Consider the following 24359-nt stretch of genomic DNA (forward strand, 5'->3'; position numbering starts at 1 on the left):
TTAGGCTTCCTCCGGAGAATTTGCGTTTCCAGGGTAATGACGCAGCACATTAAATGACACATCTTCTGTGGTGATTGTTGAGTTCTGTAAACTTCAACAGTAGGTGGTTTGTTATGAATGTCGTGTAACTTTACCTAGAGGTGTTTTTCTTGTGATACCAGTATACAGTCACAATCATGAAATGTCACTTGAAATACAAGAAATATCTGCTCTATTTAATTAACATGTCACTCTAAGCCTTCTTGGAAGACAGGTCTGTACGATAAAGGAATAAGGAAACATATATATAAATAAGTTCCCCTTTAAAATCTAATCAAAAGATAGAAACCTTCGATCTTTTAACATAAACAATGAATTTGATGGGTGTTTTTTAAAGTCTGTCTTAAAAGTAAAATAATCATATAAGTTTGAATTAAAAAATATATATATTTGCAACATTTCTGCCTGTATTCAGTATGGCTGACGTGTTAGTGATGACAGGAATGGGAGATATAAATAGGAGAAATGGGATGCACCAAATGTCCCCAGCTAGAGTTGAACAAAGGATATAGTGGTCAGTACACAGCATATTAATCTCTGAACAATGCATAGTGTATATACTTTCATTTATAGTTTTATATCTTCTATTATATTTTGTATTTTGTAATACTTTTATTTTTATTTGTGTTATTCTTTGTTCTCTGTTTTGCATTACTTTGCCCTATTACTGCTGTGTCAACCTGAATTTCTCCTAAGGGGGATAAATAAAGGAATGGCTTATAGATAGATAGATAGATAGATAGATAGATAGATAGATAGATAGATAGATAGATAGATAGATAGACAGACAGACAGATAGATAGATAGATAGATAGATAGATAGATAGATAGATAGATAGATAGACTTTATTAATCCCCGGAGGGAAATTGGGTCGTCATAGCAGCAAGGTACAATAAAATACAATAAAATACAATAGAATAAAATACTTAGAAAAGATAAAAAAAAGATAAATAGGTAGGTAAGGTGCAAAGAGTTGTAGTTGCAAGATGGTGGTAATAGTACTGATGACATGATGGTAGTGTTATTGTTAATAACAGTATATAATGATAATATTAGTAATATTTATAATAATATAATAATAATATGTATACGATGACTGAACAGATATACATGTATACACATAGATATTATATATTAATATTGGTATAATGTAAACATGGGTCATATCTTCAGCCTGTGCAAAGTGTGTATACATACATACTGTAATATATATACACAATATATATAATATGTACACATATATATATACTGATATGATATATAGCATATGTATAATAGATACTTGACTGTACAAGAAGATATACATACAATAGATAATATCTTATTGTTATATTGTTATATAATAATAATAATAGCTGTAATATATATAATAATAATAATAGTAATAATAATATAATATTATTAATATAATAATAATAATAATAATAATAATAATAATAATAATAATATAATATTATTAATATAATAATAATTTATTGTATAAATATGATATATAATATCAACATGGTATATATTAACACATATCACATTTGATATGAAGTATATGTTCCACAGGTAGATTTAGTCCAGTTCTGTGATTGTGGCTCTGACAGAGGCAGATGGGTTATACAGTCTTATAACAGTGGGGAGGAACGATTTTCTGTATCGTTCCTTAGAGCAGCGTGGTTGAATGAGTCTGTTGCTGAAGCTGCTCTTTAGCTTATCCAGTGTTGTGTTGAGGGGGTGGGAGGGATTGTCCGTGATTGCCAGCAGTTTTACCATCATCCTCTCCTCCACCACCTCCTCCAGGGTGACAAGCTTCAAGCCAACAACATCTTATCTTATTAAAGAAAAAAACGAGTTCAACAAATAGGCTATCCAAGATAAGATTAAACCAAACAAGACAATAGAAACCTAAAGACATGGTGCCCATACTACAACAGCATACAGACACAGAAATAGACCATTTTCACAGCCACCATATTGACATGAAATAGTCACAGTGGTTACCAATTATACTAATTAAGGTTCTTTTCCATTAAGCAGAGCCTATCCAGTGAGCTAACATGCACAATAGCAGCACCCTGACTGTAAAAGACAACTTTTATGAGTGAAGCTGTAGTACTCAGGCACAGTGTTGCTTTGAGGTAAGTACTAATATTAGCATGCTAACATGCTCACAATGGCAATGCTAACATGGTCATTTTTAGCAGTTGTAATGTTTACGATGTTCACCATCTTAGTTTTGCATGTTAGCATCCTAACATTTGTTAATTAGCACTAAAGACAAAGTACATCTGAGGTTGATGATAATGACAGTTTTGTATTTGTCAGAAACTACAATGGTTGACTGACGGACAGACTCACATCACTATCCCTAGAGTCACGCAAGTCTACAAACTTGTGCTTTATAAACAAAGTTTATAAGTAAGTATATTGACACCTGATGAGAGCTGACAGAAGTTTAAAATCAGTTTTCATTCATGTGTGATGTGAGAAGCTTTATCTTACATTAAGTCAAGTTTCAGGTAAGGTAGTACTGCAATCCTGAAAGAGGTTAGAGTTTCAGTTTTAAGGTGTGACTATATAATTCTCTCTCTTTTTTTAGGCTTCCTCCGGAGAATTTGCGTTTCCAGGGTAATGACGCAGCACATTAAATGACACATCTTCTGTGGTGATTGTTGAGTTCTGTAAACTTCAACAGTAGGTGGTTTGTTATGAATGTTGTGTAACTTTACCTAGAGGTGTTTTTCTTGTGATACCAGTATACAATCACAATCATGAAATGTCACTTGAAAAACAAGAAATATCTGCTCTATTTTTTCCTAACACGTCACTCTAAGCCTTCTTGGAAGACAGGTCTGTACGGTAAAGGATTAAGATCTATATATAAATAAGTTCCCCATCAAAATCTAATCAGAAGGCACAACCCTTTTTTGAACGCTGTAGGTCTGTAACAATACATACATTGTTTTTTCATGTATGTCATCCTGACAACCTATCAGCTGACAATCAACGGGGTTTTCCTTTCCTTGTTTAAAGAATAAATATCGACTCATGCTAAAACCAAAACCACTGCTGTTACTGAGTAACTTATTATCAGGAAACATTTAGGAGTGGAAAATAGCTTTAAATTCTAAGGCTTATCTCTTTGATAAGGAGGGGAGCTACATGCACACGCAGTTTCATTATTTTAGACGTTCATTGTAACACTTGTTCATGTAAGTGTTAAAAAATCTATCATGTTACAAAAGGAAATCTGTTTTCCTCATCTCTACATGTAACCGTAGCATGACATGACTGAATTTTGCACTCAAATCGCAACTAATCCACATTTTTCTCACCACCTTTAAGCCAGTTTATGAACATTACAGACAGGGCTCAGCTAAAAGCCGTAAAATGGATTGCGTGACTTTAGATACCTGAACTTAAAGGATATGTTCTCAATTTTTCAATTCTGGCTGAAAATAATAGTCAGGTACCCGAACAATGAAACAGGTAGGCTTACTGGAATAATTTCTCCTGTTAGTGGCCATTAAGAAGGCCCTTCCTAATGTAAAGACTGCGGCATTCATGTGGTATAAAAAGTAGTTTACTCAGATTGATATCGGGTTGAGAGGGGGGATGAAGTGGGTCGAGTAAAGGGATGAAGCAGGTCAAAGAGCTGGGTGATCGATTACATAGAGGGATGAATGGGGCTAAAGTGGCTAGCAACCTGGGGGTCGAGACTAAAGGTGAGGCCACATCTCGATGAGCTTATGGCTTCATCATCCTCCTGTCATGATAGAAGAAGAAAAAGATGAATCTTAGGGAAGTATTAACCCTAACATGCAAGAAACCCGCATGAATTTTGAACCCTTCATTTAAATTCAGGATATCTCAACAGTTGCATTAAAGGTCCAGTGTGTTGGATTTAGTGTTATCTAACTGTGTATTTGCAGATCACAACTCAGTGGCTACACACTCCTCTTCCAAGGAAAGCATGGAGAAACTATGGTCGATATATTGTATTTATTAAGTGATAGAAGCTAGACTGTGTGTATTGAAAATAATGGGTGATGAAATTAATCATCAAGATGTCCATCTTCACAAATGATGGACATTTTATCATGTGGTCTTTTCATCACTTTTGTAACTTTGTAAATTCTGTGCTAAACTGGTTGATACCCTTTGTGGTTTCATGAAATTAAATTTCAGTATTTCTATGTTAAACACCCACACAGGAGTTTTCAAATACTCTGGCTAATTGCAACTCTATGAACTAACAGCAATAATAACAGTGTAATTGTCCTGCCCTAAAATGTGAAACAAAGCTATCAGTAGAGTTTCTGAACACGCTCTTGAGAAAAGGGCTAATCAGGCAACATGAGTGAAAATGTGTGACTTTGGGTGTACTGGGGTTTTAAACTGATTAAAAGTACAAAAACAGTGTTTCCTTCCGTGCATGAACTGCACATTCTACTCTGCTATTAATAGATCATTTTGACTTTTACTTTGTTGAGAAATGCTGGATATTATTCTTTTTTCCATACTGAGACATTTCCTGCTTGAATCAGGTGATTCATGATTCATTCTTTTACACTGAACATTTGCCACATTTATTACCAATTTGATCACATTTATTTTGTATTTGGATGTCACTTGAGTATGCTAACGCATACATAATTACAATATGTGGTGTGAGTGAGCAGCCAGTAGAAGTGTCTTTTTTCTTTTATTGGCTTCATCTAATTTTTCCTCATTCTTCAAGCACATTGAAACTGACAGTTAAGCCGAGTAATATATACTTTATGTGCCTGTCTTTATGCACCTGCTCCTTTCAGTTGAGATTTTTAAATATTTCCAATAATGTGCAGTTACAGTCAATGATATATTAATACATCATTGAATAAATAATTGCAGCTGCTTTGGGAAATAATTTAATATACATTTTATCATGAAAAGTATATACAGTACATTAATGTATTTAAAATACTAGTTTCCAGACAAAAGTACAGACAATGTAAATAAAAGATTACATATATTAAAGAGAGTACAAAACATAAATTAATGTCATTTAGTTAGTCATATTAAAAGTGATTAGAGTGCATTAAAGTCTGTGTGCATATAATTCATGCATCATTTTATACTAATATAAAGTTGCAAAAGACATGACAAACATGATAAAAACATCAGTTTGACAACCATAAAACACCAAAACATTGTCATACAGTTGTATGTCCCTGTACAACTATTAAATGTCCATCCGTGCATGGAGCTTTTGTTTAATACTCTTTCATGTACATCTGAATTTGGCAGCATTTTTAAGATGTGCATTGATACTATGACTCATTTCTGAGAACTGGACTTTGTTGAGGTGAATCTGAGGATGGTGTTGAGTTTCCAGATCCTCTTCCTGACTCCGCTGCATCATCTACTCCTAAACTTTTGTCCCCTTGTGTATCTGGCAGATGCAGATCATACTCAAAAGCAGGATTAATCTGCCCCTGTCGGTGCCGCTTCTGAACCTCTTCAAAGATTTGAAAAACCTTCAAAGCACACAAACAAAAGCAGCAGGTATTAATGTAAGCATATACTTAACTGAAACTGTTTACTCAGAATGAATAGACAGGAAGTGATATTTATATTACCTTAGATTTAGGAATGAGACCCACTCTGAAGAAACCAATATGCCCTGTTTCAATCTTGGTGCAGTCAACCACAGTAGATGCAATGTTCTCTGGGGAGGCGCCATCACATAACACTCCATCCACCTAACCAAGCAAAATGCACATGTAGTTTATTGCAAAAAAAATAAATAAAAACAGCAGTGCCTCTTGTGTTTAATAAAACTGAAATATTGTCCTTACCTTGTCACCCAGCTTGGCGTAAACTTGGTTGTGGTGAGTTGTGTCTGCCTCGCCTGTAGGGTTGGCTGAGGTTACAGCGATGGGCCCCACCTACAAGAAAATATGTTGTTGTATTTACTAAAGCTGTCTAGTTTCATTCACTTAAGACTTGTATTTTCCACAGCCCTTACCAGATTAATGAGGTGCGTGGCAACAGAACAGTCTGGGTTTCTGATAGCAATGCTTTGTGGCGTCCCTATGTGTTTGGCAGCATCTCCTAAACCAAAAGTGTCCATCCACGGGCCTGTGTGAGACAAAAAAACAATATGATGCTCATAAAACCCCTGCCATGTAACATGAGGCACCCACACACACACAATGTTACACATACAAATATGCATCCAGACACACACATACCTCTGGGTATAACCATGCTAATGGAGGAGGGCCACGCAGCCTCCATAAAGTCCAGGAGCAGAGGACTCAGCAGGTGTCGCACTGGCTCCAGCTGCTTGATGGAGGAGATCCACATCGACATGGGCCGGTCCTGCGCCTGCTTCTTCACCCTAAAGTCAAACACAGCAATTAGAAAGTAATGAGATAGAATCAATAAAAAGAATGCAAATAAGGGCACACTTATGAAAATGGAAACTCACTTGTAAGCTTTGACAACTGCTTCGGGCCTGTTGCAAGCTGCCACCAGCACATAGACGGTGTCAGTAGGCATTCCACATATGCCACCATTTTTCATGATTTCTGCAGATGGAAGAAGAACAATGACTTAAGTTTGTAAACAACTGTGTATTTTTCAAAATGAACATTTATTTATTTTAGATTTTCACCTGCAATCTGCTGGACAGACGTGGCTTTGCGGGCTGGTAGATGCGGACAGATATCTGCGCCTCCTCCGACCCCACTCAGCTTAATTAAAGGTTTTCCTAAGGGGATCTGGGGGGACTGGAAGGTGCTGTTAAAAATGTGCGCCAGGAAACAATAAAAACTGACGAGACCAAAGATGATGGTGACTCCTATGTCATAACCATAAGGCAGCGCACCTACTGCATCCAGCAGGAAGCTAATTAGGATGAGCTGGAAGGTGAGGGCGTAGACAAACCAGGCAACATTTAGAAACAGTGCCGCAGCTGTCACTAAACCGTTAAAAAGCATGAAGCTAATGATCCCAACAGCCACATTAAAGCTTCTGGTCTCACCGTACAGGCCACCGTATCGTGTCAGCCCCCATATTGTCCACATCATCCCGTAAAAAATAAAAACTGTGCTCTCAAAGGTTTTACCTCGAGCAAAAGCTACTGAACCACAGAGCAACTGGAGTGCCCCTCCACCCACCACCACCCAGGGCAGAACAAGCACCGACAGAGGATTTCTGTCACCAACTGTGGCTGTGACTGCAAAAGCAGCTAGCACACTGCACGCATGGCCTAACACCTCTGCATCTGCATACTTGGAATAGCCCAAGTGAGGTGCATGTAGCTCTTTATTGTGGGTTCTGAGAGTAAGACTCTGGATCCTGGTTACTAAAGCCGTAAAGTAACCCTGCCCTGTGGGAATCATTGTAGTGGAGACCATATTAAAGGTAGTAATTAAAAGCATGCCGGCAGAGATTACAAATATGGCTCCCTGTACACCCTGCGTGCCTCCTTGGAAGAAGCCTTGAGGCTGGGCTGCAATGGCGATACAATAACCTGCAAAGAATAACTGGTAGAGCCCCTCCAGCAAGCTCTTCTGACAACTGAACAGAGCCAGGACGGTGAAAAGCACAGAGAAGACAACCGGGAAGGGAACAGGGGAGTAAGGCTGAATTGAGTAGAATGATAGCAGAGCGCTGTAGCCCTCTGCAAATTTCAGCAGAGCAGTGAAGCCATAAAAAGTAGCAGCTAGTGTGTCCATGGCTCGGTAGAAGAGGACACACATGCCGAGCTGGAAGACTCCAGCTGTCCACAACCAGGGGACGTGACCGACAAAGAGCTGAGGGACCACACCTAACAGAGGACAGGCAAGCACAGAGGCAGACAGCAAGTTCATCACCAGACCTACTGACTCTGAATCACTGCACCCATGATTCTGCCCTGTTTTCAGCCCAGCTTTGCTCTTCAGGCCTGTTCCTGGAGGTTCCACCTTACCACGAGTTACGATGGAGAGCAGGCGTCCAAAACCAAAGTACACACCCACCAGACAGACAATAAGGTAGTTAGCAGCTGTGGCAGACTGACCAAAACCTGCAGCTGACAAACCAGCAATTTGATGGGCACATGCTAAGCTAATGCCAACGGCTATGAGAAACAGAACAGCTTTCTTTACAAGGATTGCTACGCTGCCTATGATAAGCAGAGCTAAGGTGAATGCGGCCAGGCCCGGGACCAGAGAGGATCTCAGTTCTGTGGGCTGCAACACCCTCTGCCCCACCAGGATGTACACTAGACCTGAACCACACCACAGAGCAGAGACAGTCAGACACAGTGAGGAAAACAGCTGGGCGTGGGACAGACTGCGCCGGATACCTGAGAGACACAGAGTAAACAGAGAGGAGGGAGCAGGGAGAGAGGATTATGATTTTTTACAACACAAATTAATGAATGAAACAAAACTTGTTATAAACCTTCATCAAAACCAACCTGCGTAAGCTAAGAGAGCTGCAATAATGAGGAGCAGTATCCCCAGTGCAGTATGGGGGATGAAGTCTTTCACAGGTGAGCTGGCATAGTTGTTCACCAAAAGCAGGAGAGAACCTATAAGTCAGAACAAAACGCTGTTATTCGCTGTTAGACACCTGTTGGTAACTGACAACAAACAAACAAACAAACAAACAAACTTAGGTACCATGTCACACTTTTGATAAGAAAGATCAAGCAGGCGTCTGCCTAACTGAGAGGTTTCGCTGTGTTAATGTTTTATTTAGCTATTATTAATAACTAAAACAGCTGCAGCAGTAATAACTGATTTAAAGAATAGAGTTGTTATCTGATATTAGCTCTAGACTTGTTTTAGGCTTTAACATTAGTTTCAACAGCTTTAAACCTATACAAAAATTGTATCAAACTTAATCTATTTCTAGCACAGATCAACATGACATTTAAGGATTAATAAGAATAAGAGTTGGATTTCCATTAGGTAGTTGGCTACTCGTTTATTATTTATTAGGTTTTAGGTTTTAAAACCTATACAACATACATTTTTAATTTTGAAACCAAAATACAGGGAAATTTAATTTAATTTATTTTATTTTTTTTTAGCATACAATTATATGCAATTCCAGAAGATTAAATAACAAAATAAAACTAAACATAACATAAAAGCAGGAAGAAGGATTGTAACCGCTAAATACAACAAAACAAAGAAAAACAAAAACACGAACTATCATATGATAATAAAAAGTTACCGCCAGAGATGCCCAGTACGCCGACGGACACGTGTAGGGAGTGAAGCTGAGCCATCGCAGGAGTGGAGGTGAGGGCGTGTGAGGATGCGCTTTATACGTCTGTTTGTGACGTCAGCACGCAGGAGGAGAAACCTGAGAGCAGGAGCAGCACCTCCTCACGTCCGTCATAGGAGAGAAAGAATAGACGACTGCAAAAATGATCCAGCAAGCATTGTGTTTTTTAAAGTGAGTTAACAGGGAATTTCCATATATCTATCATGTAGGCTGACTGAGATAAAATACACCTGTACGGTAATATTTTTGGAAATCGCAGTTTAGTCCAAATATCAACACTAATTATTCTTGTATTGCGCTAATATTTCATTCATTATTTTATTTATTATTTTTAACCAGTAAAATCTATATAATACAGATTTGGTGATTTATGTAGCTTATATAGATTATATAAGCATTATGATTATTTTCCCTCCAACTGTTTCCTCAAACTGCAAATAAAGACAAGACTGATATTCATATTATACCTGAAGAACCTGTTTTTTTATTCAGTATTATTCAGTATAGTCATAAATTAAATCTTTATCTATCAAAATGGTTTTTTTAAATAGAGCATTGTAGGCTACCAGTAAATGTGTTCAGTAAAATAAACAAATCATGTTGAATCAATATTCCCTGAATACATGAAGAATGACTCAGCATTTTATCTTAACAGTGTTCCTTGTTCATGTAAGGTGCATGATGTCAGCAGGAGTGGGAGGAGACAGAGGCAGAGCAACAGGATAAAGAGTCTGCTTCAGAGTTGATCCGCACACCTCAGCTGAACAGCTCCATCGCACACAGTGTAAAGCCAGACCAGCAACGTATACAAGGTGAGATCTATCTTTGCTGTCTTCTGATATTTTAAGAAAAAAAACACATGTTGATTTTAAACAAAAATGTTATGACTAAATGCAAAGTAGTACAGCAAAAAGGAAGTGGTGAAATACTCTCTTGTGTACATTTTACAGCAGACTGAAAACCCTTCCTGTAACTTTACCAGTGTCAAATGTCGGCAGCAGCAGCAGCAGCAGCAGCCCTTCTGAGCTTCGTGTAACTTTACTGGTGTCAAATGTACTATCTGGCAGCAGCAGCACTTCTGATACTCCTTTGTCACCTGGCTATGTAAATATTGTATGTAAACAGGCACAACAGGTGGCTCAGTAGCTGCACTCTTTGTAACTGAAGGCAAACAAATAGGAGATAAATACTTTATGATGTCAAATGAAAGAAAAGTTGTATATTCTATATACATATCTTGGGTATTCTAGCTAAACATGTGGGCCTTATGTGTGTTTTATAGGAACCATGGTGAAGCGTGTTGCAGTTATTCTCTCAGGATGCGGAGTCTATGATGGCACAGAGATCCACGAGGCCTCCGCTGTCCTCGTCCATCTGAGTCGGGCTGAAGCCAAAGTAAGAGAAGTAAACTTATTACAGTGCATTGTTCTGTTATTTTATGTCAAACTGGATCCAGTCCTATATTCAGAGGGACTGTGCAGCTTTCACGTCTAAGTTTCTGTTCCTTTATTTAACAATACAAGACCATTGTCATAAAAATACAGCTGATCTTAATAACTCTAAATCATAATCCATAATCACAATCCTTAGCTCCAGAAGCCTCTCTGAACTATGTGTTTTTCTTTTTAGGTGCAAATGTTTGCTCCGGATGCAGATCAGATGCATGTTGTAAACCACTGTGAAGGGAAACCTACAGAGGAGAAAAGAAACATCCTGCAGGAAAGTGCCCGCATCGCCAGGGGTAACGTGACTGATCTGGCCAAGTTAGATGTTTCAGCATTTGATGCCGCCATCATCCCAGGTTAGGCTGACCCAGACGTAGAGTATTTTACATTCCTTTCTGTATTCCCTACCACCACTTTTGTGATATGCTAAACAAATCCCATGTGCTCTCATTCAGGGGGCTTTGGCGTGGCAAAGAATCTGAGTGACTGGGCAGTGAATAATAAGGACTGCGCCATCCAGCCAGATCTAGAGAAACTCATCAAAGCTTTCCACAAAGCCGGAAAGCCTCTGGGCATGTGCTGCATCTCCCCCATCCTCGCTGCCAAAATCATGCCCGGCTGTGAGCTCACTGTGGGACAGGACAAAGAGTGTGAAAAGTGTGTGAAACTGTTTATCATCATCAGATGTCTATGGCTATGAGAAAATCTCAATCAACAGCTCAAACCTTCCCTCTCTTTTTGTCTTTAGGTGGCCATATGCTCAGACTGCGGGTGCTCTGAAGGAGATGGGCTGCAAACATGTCAACACGGATGTGGACAAAGCTCACGTTGATGTCAAAAATAAGCTGGTCACCACCTGTGCATTCATGTGCAATGCTCCCTTTCATAAAGTCTTTGATGGAATAGGAGTCATGGTTAAAGAAACACTGAAACTGGCTTAAGAAGTCTGAAATTAAATGCCGGATTTTTATTGTGTGTTGTGTGCTATATCTCATCACTCATCAGACGTTATATCCTCAATGTGTTGTTTTGAGATTTTCAATAAAGGTTTCTCCACAAATAACAATTTTGCCATTTTCTTTCTTCATTAAAATCAACAAATGAAAATCCCAAAATTCTACAACATAACTATATATCTAATAATATTGTCATATAAACTGCATATATTGTATTTGTGCCTGACATGGAAGAGTGGTTTATAATATGGGGCATACAAGTTAAAGCCCACTGAAATGTCTGAAACGGAGGCCAATTTTCAAGATCTTATCTAGGCAGCACTTGTATTATTTGCCAGGCAAGGACCAGCATAGAGATGCATGTGAAGGAGCAATTAACATTTCTAACTACCAGACCTTTACTAATGTTTAAGTGATTTTCATATGTGGAACAGCACTGGTTTTCCTTTTGCTTGTTTGCTAGTGAGGTTTAAATATAATACCAACAAACACATAAACTTTAAAATGAAACACATACACACGATCACATATACATCAGTTATAGCTTCTTATTAAAACCTTTACTCCTTGTTTTTGAAATCTTCTTTGTGTGAACTAAAACCATATTTTCCCAAAAGAATCCATAAATGACTGTAGCTCAGCACAGGAAAACTTAGTCTTTTTAGTTCTTAAAACTAATATTTAATATCAGAATATCAGTACATTGTGCTACATTTTGACATCTTTTGTGCATAAAATATGAAAAAACTGTGTAATGGTGCTTTGGGTGAAAATGAACACTTGTATCAAGTCAAACCAGAACTTGTGATTGAATCTAATACACTAAAGTCTTGTGAGTCACTTTATTATGAGTCATTGAATGCACAGGTGGTGACCAGTTTATTTTTTACATCAACGTGTACTTTGTCCACATCCGTGTTGACATGTTTGCAGCCCATCTCCTTCACAGCTCACGCCTCCAAAATCATTGGTCTCCCCACTGCCAACCTCTCAGACCTCAACAATACAGCCATTACACACAGAGCATTCAGTATAGCACAAGACACCCCAGCCACCCCCTCCACTCATCATTCGTACTGCTACCATCTCGACGCAGATACAGGACTCTGGCCTGTAACTTGCTCGCTATGGCAGGAGTTGTTTTTTTTTTTTTGGGGGGGGTTAATGTGCTAAATGTGCTGCATTAAGTGTTTATTCTTGTTGTTGTTGTCGTGGTGGTCCTATGTATCTCGTATCTATGTATGTATATGTGAAAGCTATGTACAGACTGCGGTAACACATTTCCTGTGAAGGACAATTAAGTATCTATCTCTATTAACTATTTATTTTACACAGATTTCAAAAAAGGTGCTTGTACCTCAGTGACTGAAGTGTTGGATTTTGTATTACCAAAGCCTAATTATAAATAATATACCACCACTTTTGGATCACATTTAAAATGTTCATAAAATCATAATGTCCATGTCCAAAATGTTGAGTAAACAACAGTCAGATTATTGTGACAATTTATTTGAAAACAGTCCAGTTACATTTATATATTGCACAATGTAATGTTCACACACTCTGAATAATAAAACAACACTTTTGATCAAATAATTATAATCAAATAATAATAATAATAATAATAATAAAGAATTTGATTAATCAAGCATGAATTCACAATTGAGGCATTTCAATACAATAAAGAAAAAACTATAGCATAGAAATGTGCACATATTTTCAATAAATTATATTATTCATAAACATAAAGTAGGTATTTGGTCTAAATATGGAATATTTCTGTAAAGAGTAGCTACAAGTAGCTGAAGAATCAAGGAAGTATTCATGCAGTTTTGCTGGAGAAATGATTGAACTCATCAGTTCCACAAGCCAACTCTGTTGCATGAAATTTCCTGGGACGATCAGGATCCTAACAGCAACAGAAAGAATCAGAATCAATACATGGAGCAAGTCTGACACTGGAAATACATACATACATCTATATTCTATATATAGATATACATCTATATTCATGTTTGTCTCACCTGTATGGGATATGCACAGGTGGGCACATAACGGATCACGAACCCACAGCGCCTCTTCTGGGATGTGTTGGGGTCACTGGCATGGACGAGGAGCCCATCATGGATCTGTTACAACAAAATCCAAAATCCTAATTAAGTCACCCTGTGTTGCACTCAAAACCCTGTCATGTTAAGCAAAAAATGACTAAACTCACAGACATCTGCCCGGCTAACAGAGGGCAAAGCACAGCTTCATCAGCCTGCACCAGCTCCTCTGGGATCTCCTGATTCACTGACAGCATGTTTCCACTGCGGATGGCTTGGAGATGGGGCAACATGCCAGCGCTGTGGCTACCTACAGGGCACAAAGAAAAAAAGTAAAGCCTTTGGTGGGAGTCAAGAACATTGTTTTATTATTCAGCTGAGGTCCAACCAGGACAGTGGCTAAAGGGATAAACTTGCATGAGAAGCATAAATGAGCAGCTGAGGTACCTGGGATGACCTGAAGGGCACCGTTTTCTTTCTGTGAGTCATCTAAAGCGAGCCACACAGACAGAACAGGGCCACCAGCAATACCCCAATACCTGCAAACAAAACAATTCTAGTTAGACAAACCCAAAACAAAGCAAAACAAAACCCTTCAGCATTTTGTTCAGTATGTAAATCTACCTCATATCCTGATGCCATGCCACATACGGAAGTCCATTCCCTCCGACTTCAGTTCTGGTTTTTCCCTCTTCATCCCCCTGGTTGTCAGGTTTGAGTGTTGGGTATTTACAGATAAAGCGGGAGTCCAGCAGGATGACGTCAGGGCCCAAAATGGCTTTGATCACTTTTAAGATTTGAGGGTGTTTGGTCAAGTCCCTCACCCATGGATACTGAAGGTGGACATTGTGGAGGCTGTACTGGGTGTACTCTTCACCTGGAAACATACAAACACATAATACACCCATTCTCTGACAAAAAGTGCCACGTCATAAATCATCCTATTTCATTTTTATGTGGAATGAAAATGGCAAGCAAACAGGATTACAGAAATATACAGCCAAAAAAAAACACATTCTTGACAACTAAGCTTCTTCTTTCTCTCTCTTTTTCCTGACTAACCCATGTCCCTTTTCATTCATCCCCTCGTCATCCTCCTTCATCTTCTAGTGGCACTTACCAAATTTCCTCTCCAGCTCAGAAAAGGCATGTTTTGCCTCCCTCAGCTCAGTCTCATTCAATACAGGCAGCGCTGAGAGGAAGCCCTGCTGGTTGTAGATCTCCTGCAGTTTGGTGGTGGATGTAGTCATCTCTGCTAGACGGTTTAGCAGCTGATGCTTCAGGCCTTTTGCTTCCAAAATTTATAAGGTAGACTGTTTGCGGTGGGGGTGGGGGTTTGGGGGCGAACAGAGGGGGAACAGAGAGAGAAATTATATTATTTATATAGTCTGTGAAAGATTGTGTTTTCCATCTAGTTTCTGAGACAGGTTAGACTTTAGTTGTTTATTCAGACATAAAAAGAAAGCATGCCCCTGACCACTCGGCCTGATGGGGAAAACATCTAACCACATTTAGGTGGGTCGCACTGAGCACCACCTTGTTCCACCTACCCTGCAGGACCCAACCCTAACAACTACACCTCAGTGCCTGTGTGAACTGTTCTATTGTCCAAGTCTCTTTGCAAAAATATAACATCTGCTGACGATAGCAGGTCTGGAAAAGAGCATTCCATTCATCACAGTGGACAAAACAAAGACAGAAAACTTTAGCCTTCATGATCTTTTGAGAGAAATATCTACACTCCACCTGCAAAACTTTTAAAGGAAAAAATGAGAAAAAAAAAGTTCATAATTTACTCAAATGCAATAAATATCCATAACACAATGAAATGTGGCAGTATTTTAAAGTTGATCTAGTCCAAAATTCTTTAAATACATACTGTTAATTTCAACTACTGCAATTTTATTCACATTTTCACATAACCACACCTGCAAGATATTAATGAAAACTACTGTAGTATATTGTCTCCATACCTTTCTGCTGTTCAGTCTTCTCCTCTCTCTCTGAGTCTGGGCTCTGGATAATGCCAAGCTCTTCAGTGGCTGAGATTTATATACTACACAGATGACTTCCCAAAACTTCCAGTTCCTTTGTCAGCACCTTGAAATGTAATCCTAATAATCACGTAATTTTACATTTAAAAGGAAACTAAATGTAAGGGAAAACCCATGCCTTAGTGATGCGCACTGCCCATCTATTGTTGCGCAGTCTAGGTGTGATGACGCTTACATACCAGGCTTGTGTTATCTGTACTTTTTGGACTCATGGTATACTTTACCATCAGGAAACTGATACTGATACTTCGAAAGCGAGGCTATTTTTGGCGCTGTCTTTTTTTTTGAAATTGGTTAACGCTGATATGATGTAAACCCTTTTAGCTGGCAGTAACTCATTATTCTGTTAGAACAACGTTTCCAGTCATCACAACCTCATATTCGTTGTTTCTGTTCCTTGTCAGGAACTGTGAACATGAAGGAATGACGACTGATCACAGAACAAAGACATATTTTGTATGATGGGTGTGTTAGTGCCTGAGTGTGTGAACAGTTCTGGGTAAAGGATAAATAACAGAGAGGAAAATCCATACAGTCTCCTTTTACATTAATAGACAATTTTAGCCATATTCATCTTTGTTTAATAGTTAATTTTTGTAAATTGTATTAATTATTTTTTAATCGTTTTTCCTCTAATTATTTTCCATTTATATGTATATAATAATATCAGTATATGCATATTTTTTGTTTCATTCTGTGTAAAAAAAAAGTTAATAGAAAGTTTTCACAAAAAATGGTTTGGGGGAGGAAGGCTGAATCTTCAAGCAAACTGTAATACCCCCAACCCAGTGTCTGAAAATAACAGACTTATGGCAAACATAACAAAATAGTGAAAATACAGCAACTCATTTTGCACTGAGCAATATATCTGCCCCAGATGAATGTAAAAAATATAATTATGGAAAGAGATTATATTTGTATTGCTCTCCCAACAAATACAGACTACCCTCAAAATAAATAAATCAATACACAACCTTCACTTTTCTGCCTCTTTCCCCCTCCTAATAAATTCCCTACAGACCCTTACTTATTTTCTAAGTGCTTTTCTGATTTATTAATAGAGAAGGAGGAAGATATTTAGCAGAGTACAAACAAGTTGTCAGCTTCCTTCTCTGAAAACCATGAGTAAGTTTAAAGATTGTTGTCTGTGTGTTGTCAAGAAACAGCCACATTTTAACTTCCTTCACAGTAACTTGAAACATGTGATGCTGCCTGCTGGTGTTCTCCTGTGTCGACCAGTGGCTGACAAATGATGTCATTCTGATTTTAAACTGTGTGCATATGTGTGTGTGCAGTAGATCAAAGAATAAATCAATGACTAAATGAAAGAAAAGAGATTACATGTTATATACTGTTTAACAAAATACTAAAGACAAATTGATAATCTTTTACAGCCTATTAGAGGAATTATACAAGGGTGCAAGGAAAATAATTCACAGAGGAAAGCCCCTAGTCACCCGGTGGCCACCTCTTGTTGTGCAATGACATGCGTCAGTAGTTTCAATACACATATGGTTCACCAGGAAACATTAGAAAATATTAACTCAGCAGCACACTCAAGAGGCAATCGGCTGCTCCTTAACAGCTGGGGGACCCCCACCCACCCAAATGCAACTTCCTCATCCGACTTTCTGAACACATTTCATGGACTTTTATTGTGTGGTCGTTTTAATGAGCCCAGACACTTTGAAAATAAATAATTTGACAACTTCAAAGTAATTCACAGCATAAAAAAGAAATAATTAAACAATCATCAGAAATTAGCTGTAGGTATGCTTATTTTAATATTTAGACTTTTTATAATTCGTTCTAATGGCTCTGATAGTAATCAATAATCAGAATAAAAAATACTTTAGAGAAAGAGATATAAAAAAAGAAATATTAGATATATTAGATATATTAAATACATATATATGGTACCAAACTTGGCAATTGTTTTTTTTTTTTCAAAGTAATATACAGAAAAGTAATGTAGACTATAATCTGAAATTTCACTGTGCACTTTCATTATTAAGAAGGTTAACAAGCAGAACCCTAAAAAGAGCAATGAGTTTTTGCATGTTGGGCTTTTTCTATAAAGTGCTATTTTTCTCTACACGGATCAAATAAAAGTGCTGTTAGTGAGTGTGACAGAGTACTAAAATAGCATGAGCCCAATTTTACTTGTGGTGTAGATCCACTGAGTGTGTCTGTAATGATGCTATGCTGCTAGAAAAATCAGTTTATGAGAGTCTCATTTTACCGGGACATTGAAACATTTAAAACTCAGTTTACTGTCTGCATGATCATGTTTTGTTTTTGTTCTGAGACCCTCAGTCTGACTCTTTGTCCCTGTTTGGGTGCTTGGGGCAAAGTGGGTGGTGCTGTTTTCTTTTCTCTGCATTTTGTGTCCTTTTGTCTCCTCCTAGTGGCTGCTGTACATTATTGCAGCGGTGGATAAGCACAGGGTCCTTATTTGGAGGCGTTTTCTTCAACAACAGTCGCTGCAGCATCTGTTTGTCAGACCGCTCCCGTCGGAAGTCATCCTCATAAACTTTGAGCTGTAGCAATGGCAGAACAAAAACACGAGATATCATTGAGGCATTTAAGGAGTAAAAAGATAATAATAATAAAATAAAATAAAACAATTAGGCTTTGTATTTGATTATATGGTTACTACAGTATAAACTGCTACAGCACTGCTCTAAATTTAACCATATTTAACTTATACTTTCCACATTTAACCAATCTAACAAGGCATTATAGTCTCTGGTTTGGCATTATTAACAACACTGCATGCCTTATCAGTCTTTTGCTGACTTCAGGTCAAGATTAAACTACAAATGTGTTTAATAATGTATGTTTAAGTGTGAATGTGCATGTCTGTGTGAGCGTGTGCTTTTGTGTATGAATGTGTTCATCAGGGAGCGAACTACAGGGGCACCAGGGGGAGCTTGGTTCCGTTTAATAAAACATGAGCTCCCCTGAAAAAATGATTTGTGAAATGTTTTGGGGGGGTCTGTAACATATTGACAATATACTATTTTTGCCATGCATTTCTATTTGTTATTTTTCTGTACCTTTGTCATTATGGATCATGTGTAAAATTGGGCTATTATTGATGTATGTGTGTCATTAACTGATTATTATAGGTCAGACATAAAGAAAGTAGACCTACATGATTGCAGCTGGCAACTGAAAAAATGAATAAAAATAAAGTAAGCTCCCCTGACAGCCATGGCATAGTTCACCCACTGGTGTGCATGTATACAGACAATTAAAACACTACCTGCTCTTGCAGTAGTGCCACCTGTTGGCGCATCTCCTCCCTTTTCTTCCTTAGCCTCCGGTTCTCCTGCTGTGTGTGTTTGTGGTCGTTATGCTCCGTCTCATATTCTGCTTCATAAATCTGGGTCTGCTGACATAAGACCATCAATATGGTGGTGAGCCAATATCAAAACGACATCTTGTTATCTTAAGATACTTCTTATTAAGCTGTGAACACAATTTAGAACAGCACAGAGCCGCCACTTGGTGGTGTAGTTTACCATGTAATTCAAGTTTAAGCTTTAAGCAAATCTTTCCCTGGCAACAGTGAATTGACATCAGTTCTGCCCTCATCACATCAGAAATGTGAAAATGTTTTGATGCTGTGTTGAAGAGAGCAACCCACCTGACACCTCAATGCGTCCAGCTGCTCTTTTAGGTCCTGCACTTCTTGCTTGGAGTCTCCCAGTGGGGTACTACTGCTCTGGCTTTTTCCCTGCCGCACTGCCTCTGGGCTGGAAGGAGCTGGGAAGGAGGTCAACAGGTTGGGACCTCCAGGAGGATTACCGGTGGGGAATGATACAGGACCATGTACCACAGCACTAAAGCTGCCCTTTAGTAAAGACATAATACAAACTGATGAATGATACTGCAAATATTGAGAGAAATTAAAAAGTACAAACAGATCAGGTATAATATCAGGTATGTACCTGTTGTACAGATGTACGGTCTTTATCTGGATGGTGCATCCTGTTCTCTAGCAGTCTGACGTATTCTTGCAGCTCTTGGTTCTTCTTCAGCTCCTGCATCAACGCCTGCTCATAGTACTCCTTTGCACTCTGCAACCCCAGAAATAGCTGTAAACCTCACACATGCAAACCGCATTATCTATCACTGTCTACATCTGCTACACCACAGCCCACAGTTTTGAAATCCCCCCAAATACTGTATCTCCTCCCACTTTTCAGGGTCTCTACCAGTGCAGTAAACTTCATGTACAAGCTTGAAGTATTGTTGTGTGTTGTTTACCTGTTGGTGCTCAACTTTGAGCAGCAGTCTGCTGTTGAGCTGTTTGATGGCAGTGTTCTCCAGCTCCAAAGCCTCCAATCTTTGCTGTAGACCCAGTGTGGCACTGCGGTACACCTGGTCCCAGTCCTCATTCAGCTTCATCAGCTGTAACAAACCATCACCATCATCATCATCTTGACATAACTGTCATGGCCTCTGCCATCGATAGCACCATTCATGTCATCATTAAGACTGTCATTCTCAGTCTGTCCCCACAACAATGTGGGCATCAGGAAGTGAATTTAGGTCAGTGAGGTAAGACTCGTCACTATACTTGTGTGCTCTCTAAATACATCACAGTTTATATCAGTTGAGAGACTAATTTTTCCTCGTCTCTTTTTATTAAGCAGCATCTAATTAAAATGTAGGGTTGAAAAATGTAACTTTAATGATGATTCTTCACAGCTTAGCAGCAGCTTTCACACGACGCCCACAGTCCTCCTCTGGTTTTCAGAGAGAACTAAATGTAATTGCCAACATCAGTAAAGCACCAGCTTAAGGTGATGTTCTACCTCTTTGTTGACTCTGCGGAGCTCGGTGTTCTTGTTGAGCAGCAGCAGTTTCTCCTGGTCAGTGGAGGTGACAGTCATACTCTCAGTGATCAGAGTGACCTGCTCCTCGGTGGACAGCAGCCTGTCACCCACGGGACTCACATCCTCTGTCCTGCGTATACACACACACACACACACACACCAACACACAGATAAAGTTTGGACATGCACACATAGACAGGGAATATGTGCCATAAATAAAGTCATGATGAAGAACATTAGCAGAGGATTTCCATTAATAAGCAAACACAAATGGGCGCACAAAAGAGCGTCAGAGTACTTTTGAACACCCACTCGCATAGAGTGCACTTACAGAGAATCAAATCGAAGCTATTATGCACACCCACGCGCACACATGCATGCACAGTCACATTATGCACTCAAGACACTCAGACACACTCACACACACACACACACACACACACACACACACACACACACACACACATACACACAGAGTGGTGCATTTCTCTGCATCTACAGTCCTGGCCAATCATAATCTCTGTTTACTATCAGATGTGTTTGCATATCGATAGCCTCAGGAAACAATGTGGGTGATGGAAAAGGCTTATTTCTATTGAACCGCTTGAATAAAAATATTTGCAAAGATTAATTAGTCAAACTAGCTTTCTTTCTACCAGCTCTGTTGTGAGGTCTTGTGTAAAAGGAATAGCGGATGGGGAAGCAGCGGAGAACTGAAGCCCATGAGGAATCTGCTCAGGGAAAAACACACAACTCTGCATGTAGCCCCCAGGGCTTTTTTACACAAACATACTGTAGAACCACTGTAACCTCAGAAAGCAAAGTACTATAAGGAATCACAATCTGCAATCACCTCTCATCCCCCTTAAGGCTAAACTCCCCCGCAAACACGTTTTCATCCACTTACACACAGTGTCCTGCTATGTGAAAACCAGTGTTGCACAATTTTAGGAAGTTGTACTACAGTCAGATGCAGGTCTATTTTAATGCCAAAAGACATCTAAGGAGTTTAAATATTCCTTACAAGGACAATATGAGATGATAAATTATTTGTCCTCTCAAGCTGAAAGGAATAGTTAAACATTTTGGGAAATATGCTTATTTGCTTCTTGTTTTTTAAATTAAAGAGTTAAATGCGACACTCAAGTCTGTCCATTCAATGTAAAGCTTCAATCAGAAGTGGGTTAGCTGAGCTTAGCTTAGCTTAAAGACAGTAAAATGGGGAAACAGCTAAATTGACTCAAACAAAAATCCCCCAATAAGTTGCGGTTTTACAGGGGGTTATGTGTGGGACTACTTCTTGACTGGGAGCAATGATTTTCTGGAGTTTTTGGTGTCTCCCTCACAGACATACAGTGACAACACTCTGTGAAGTCCCAGAAAACAAAGTTTTCACGAGCAAGATAAAAAGTGTCAGTTAGTGAGCTTCAGAGGTTCTGGTAGAAAGATTTTGCTAACTTTGCCCAAAGCGAGGCTGGCTTCCTTGTTTACAGTCTTTATGAAAAGCTAAGGTAAGCTAACTGGCTGCTACTGTCTATACTTTTTATGTATAGACATGGAAGTGGTATCAATCTTCTTATCTAACTGAAAGGGAGTTCCCAAAATAAAACTTATTAAAGCCCCCTGGCCCCCCAAAAAACTATAAAAATACCGGTATGTGGAAGAAGAAGCTCAAAACAAGGGAATTTCCCTTAATTTCCTGAAAAGGTGCTATTTTAGAAAAAGATCTTACCTACAGCCCTACAGCAATGATATGTTCTCTACAAAACACATTAGTATTCTCAAAAGATACATTGCAGTTTGTATGACACTCACATGGCCTCATCAGATAATCAGAAGGGTTACATGAAAGTTTACCCAATGTCAAAATATTTGTTTAAATCTACAGTCTACCATCTGTCATTCCTCTGGGTTCCACAAGGCAGGAAGGAGCTTTCATGAAAGCTGTTTATGGCCACTAATTAGTGAATCATCCACACAGAACCAACAGTTCTGCAGTTTGAGAAGTGTAGGATAAAGGCAGAAGCAGAAACAAATTAAACTGAGCCTAATTTTAGTGGCCAGTATGAGCACAAAATGCTAACATACCCATGTCCAATACTCTGTCTTGGCAAGTCAGCTCTGTGTATTCAGCCGTCCTGTTGGGACCACACTGTGCTCCATGTCTCCCTGATCCAGAGCCTTTTCTCTTTCGGGCTCTCTGACAGCCGAGCTACACTGTGTGACCCAGTTTCACAAAGTTTTCAATCCTATGCCGTCTTGGAAGGACACCAAAATGCCACTGCTTCCCACAGCAATATGGTAATTCACTGTCATGGCATATGATAAAGAGGGAGATAATATCTTCCCTTCTTGCTGGTGGCATCCCTGACAAATATCACTCTTGATCTGTCTGTGTGCAACCGGTCGGTGGCCGCAGTCGGATCCCCTTACAGAGGAGAAGCGTGGACTTTCAATGTGGCTATTTTAAGACAGACTAATCATTTCTGTAGGAAGTGTGGCCAGACTGTTTACCAAGTGTTCCCACATTAAGTGCCATGACTAAGACTAAACTTAAATTAAAAAAAAGAAGTGACCATAGTACACAAAATATATTTCAGGTTTATGGCTTGACATTATAGACTGATATTCACATGTTTTACAACATGATGGATTATCAGTGTCGTGAAATCATGAACTATAGCCCACATCTCTATGACCTCACGGGAAACTCCGCACTCACTCTTTATTCCCCCTCTCATCGAACTGAAATCTTTCATTTAACTTGCTGAACATCTCTGAAATTGTGATTTTTTAAAAATATATTCTGTAGATTGCAAACAGTTTCTAGGATTTCATAGATTAATAGATGATCAGACAATATGAAAATTAAACCAGTCCATCACATAGGCTTGATTAGTCTCAAACTGTATACATAAGAAAGCCTGAAGTTCATGAATCATTGTACAATATAATACCCTAACATGCCTACAATAAATACTACCTTATTTCTTCCTGTATAATGTTTAACATTTGTTGACAGAAGTGTTGATTTAACTTCATGGTATTATTTCAGGATGTAGCTGTACCTTCATATTAAAATAGCTATAAATTACACTATTACGTGTTCCTGTTTTTGTGTCCACTTGTATGTAGAAATGTGGAACATACATACCATAATTCTTCAGATGATTTGTGTTCCTGTTGGTTTTGAGGGAGGCTGCTGTCGCTCTTTGACAAAGTATCTTTCTGTGTTCCTGCTGCTGATGATAATGACGAGAAAGATGACAAGGACAGCATATCTCCATCCATGGCTGATCAAAATCTTCAAATCTTCATAAAGTCTAAAAGAAAATTAAAACGCTGCTACACAGACAAGGCAACGTTTCTCTTCATGAAGCCTGTGCTAGGCAAGTGGTGGAAAGTAAATAGTGTCATCAGTATTGATACGTAGCAAAAGAGGAAGTAGCCGAGGCTTAGAGCCACATGATGCAAAGTTATGAGAATAGGAAGTAACACTGACAACTGTTTCAGCTTTATGTTGAAGAGGGCCGGCCCCGCTTTGGTGAATTGTTTAAATGAATTGTCTGATTGTACAGTACTCAAAATGTTTACTCAGATGACATGTTATTTGGTTTTGACATCATCTGCAGAATCTGGGAAACTCCACTCAGTGCAGGAAGTGTGTGTGTTCATGCTCATGTCTGTATGTCGGGAGACTGTTATCTGTTA

The 24359-nt window shown here is 38.8% G+C and overlaps 4 protein-coding genes across 6 annotated transcripts; 1 reads left to right on the forward strand and 3 right to left on the reverse strand.

Annotated features, from left to right (window-relative positions):
- Positions 1 to 4925: 4925 nt before the first annotated feature.
- Positions 4926 to 9331, reverse strand: si:ch211-153b23.4 (uncharacterized protein LOC335392 homolog). The gene is made up of 9 exons (XM_051420407.1): positions 9245 to 9331; positions 8481 to 8594; positions 6690 to 8366; positions 6504 to 6603; positions 6265 to 6413; positions 6039 to 6151; positions 5869 to 5958; positions 5650 to 5772; positions 4926 to 5547 (listed from the first exon to the last, which is right to left on the reverse strand). The coding sequence occupies exons 1-9, from the start codon at positions 9297 to 9299 to the stop codon at positions 5341 to 5343; spliced, it is 2628 nt and encodes an 875-aa protein (XP_051276367.1). The 5' UTR covers positions 9300 to 9331; the 3' UTR covers positions 4926 to 5340.
- A 643-nt stretch (positions 9332 to 9974) lies between these two features.
- si:ch211-153b23.5 (uncharacterized protein LOC321177 homolog) lies at positions 9975 to 11809 on the forward strand. The gene is made up of 5 exons (XM_051420412.1): positions 9975 to 10110; positions 10581 to 10693; positions 10928 to 11099; positions 11199 to 11400; positions 11492 to 11809. The coding sequence occupies exons 2-5, from the start codon at positions 10586 to 10588 to the stop codon at positions 11682 to 11684; spliced, it is 675 nt and encodes a 224-aa protein (XP_051276372.1). The 5' UTR covers positions 9975 to 10110; positions 10581 to 10585; the 3' UTR covers positions 11685 to 11809.
- A 1363-nt stretch (positions 11810 to 13172) lies between these two features.
- Positions 13173 to 15860, reverse strand: zgc:174917 (uncharacterized protein LOC565650 homolog). The gene is made up of 7 exons (XM_051420411.1): positions 15721 to 15860; positions 14868 to 15060; positions 14372 to 14624; positions 14195 to 14286; positions 13918 to 14057; positions 13724 to 13828; positions 13173 to 13608 (listed from the first exon to the last, which is right to left on the reverse strand). Exons 2-7 carry the CDS (start codon positions 14995 to 14997, stop codon positions 13522 to 13524), a joined length of 807 nt encoding a protein of 268 aa, XP_051276371.1. The 5' UTR covers positions 14998 to 15060; positions 15721 to 15860; the 3' UTR covers positions 13173 to 13521.
- A 1577-nt stretch (positions 15861 to 17437) lies between these two features.
- Positions 17438 to 24066, reverse strand: si:ch211-153b23.7 (uncharacterized). 3 transcript variants are annotated; one of them, XM_051420408.1, is made up of 7 exons: positions 23803 to 24066; positions 20628 to 20778; positions 20077 to 20220; positions 19758 to 19904; positions 19454 to 19660; positions 19070 to 19198; positions 17438 to 18341 (listed from the first exon to the last, which is right to left on the reverse strand). In XM_051420408.1, the coding sequence occupies exons 1-7, from the start codon at positions 23937 to 23939 to the stop codon at positions 18114 to 18116; spliced, it is 1143 nt and encodes a 380-aa protein (XP_051276368.1). In that variant the 5' UTR covers positions 23940 to 24066; the 3' UTR covers positions 17438 to 18113. The 3 variants fall into 3 exon arrangements, with proteins under 3 accessions (XP_051276368.1, XP_051276370.1, XP_051276369.1); XM_051420410.1 differs by having other exon boundaries at positions 19758 to 19886; positions 23803 to 24064; XM_051420409.1 differs by having other exon boundaries at positions 19070 to 19195; positions 23803 to 24064.
- Positions 24067 to 24359: the final 293 nt, after the last annotated feature.

This window comes from Dicentrarchus labrax, unplaced genomic scaffold (assembly GCF_905237075.1).
Source record: "Dicentrarchus labrax unplaced genomic scaffold, dlabrax2021, whole genome shotgun sequence".
Lineage (NCBI taxonomy): Eukaryota > Metazoa > Chordata > Actinopteri > Moronidae > Dicentrarchus > Dicentrarchus labrax.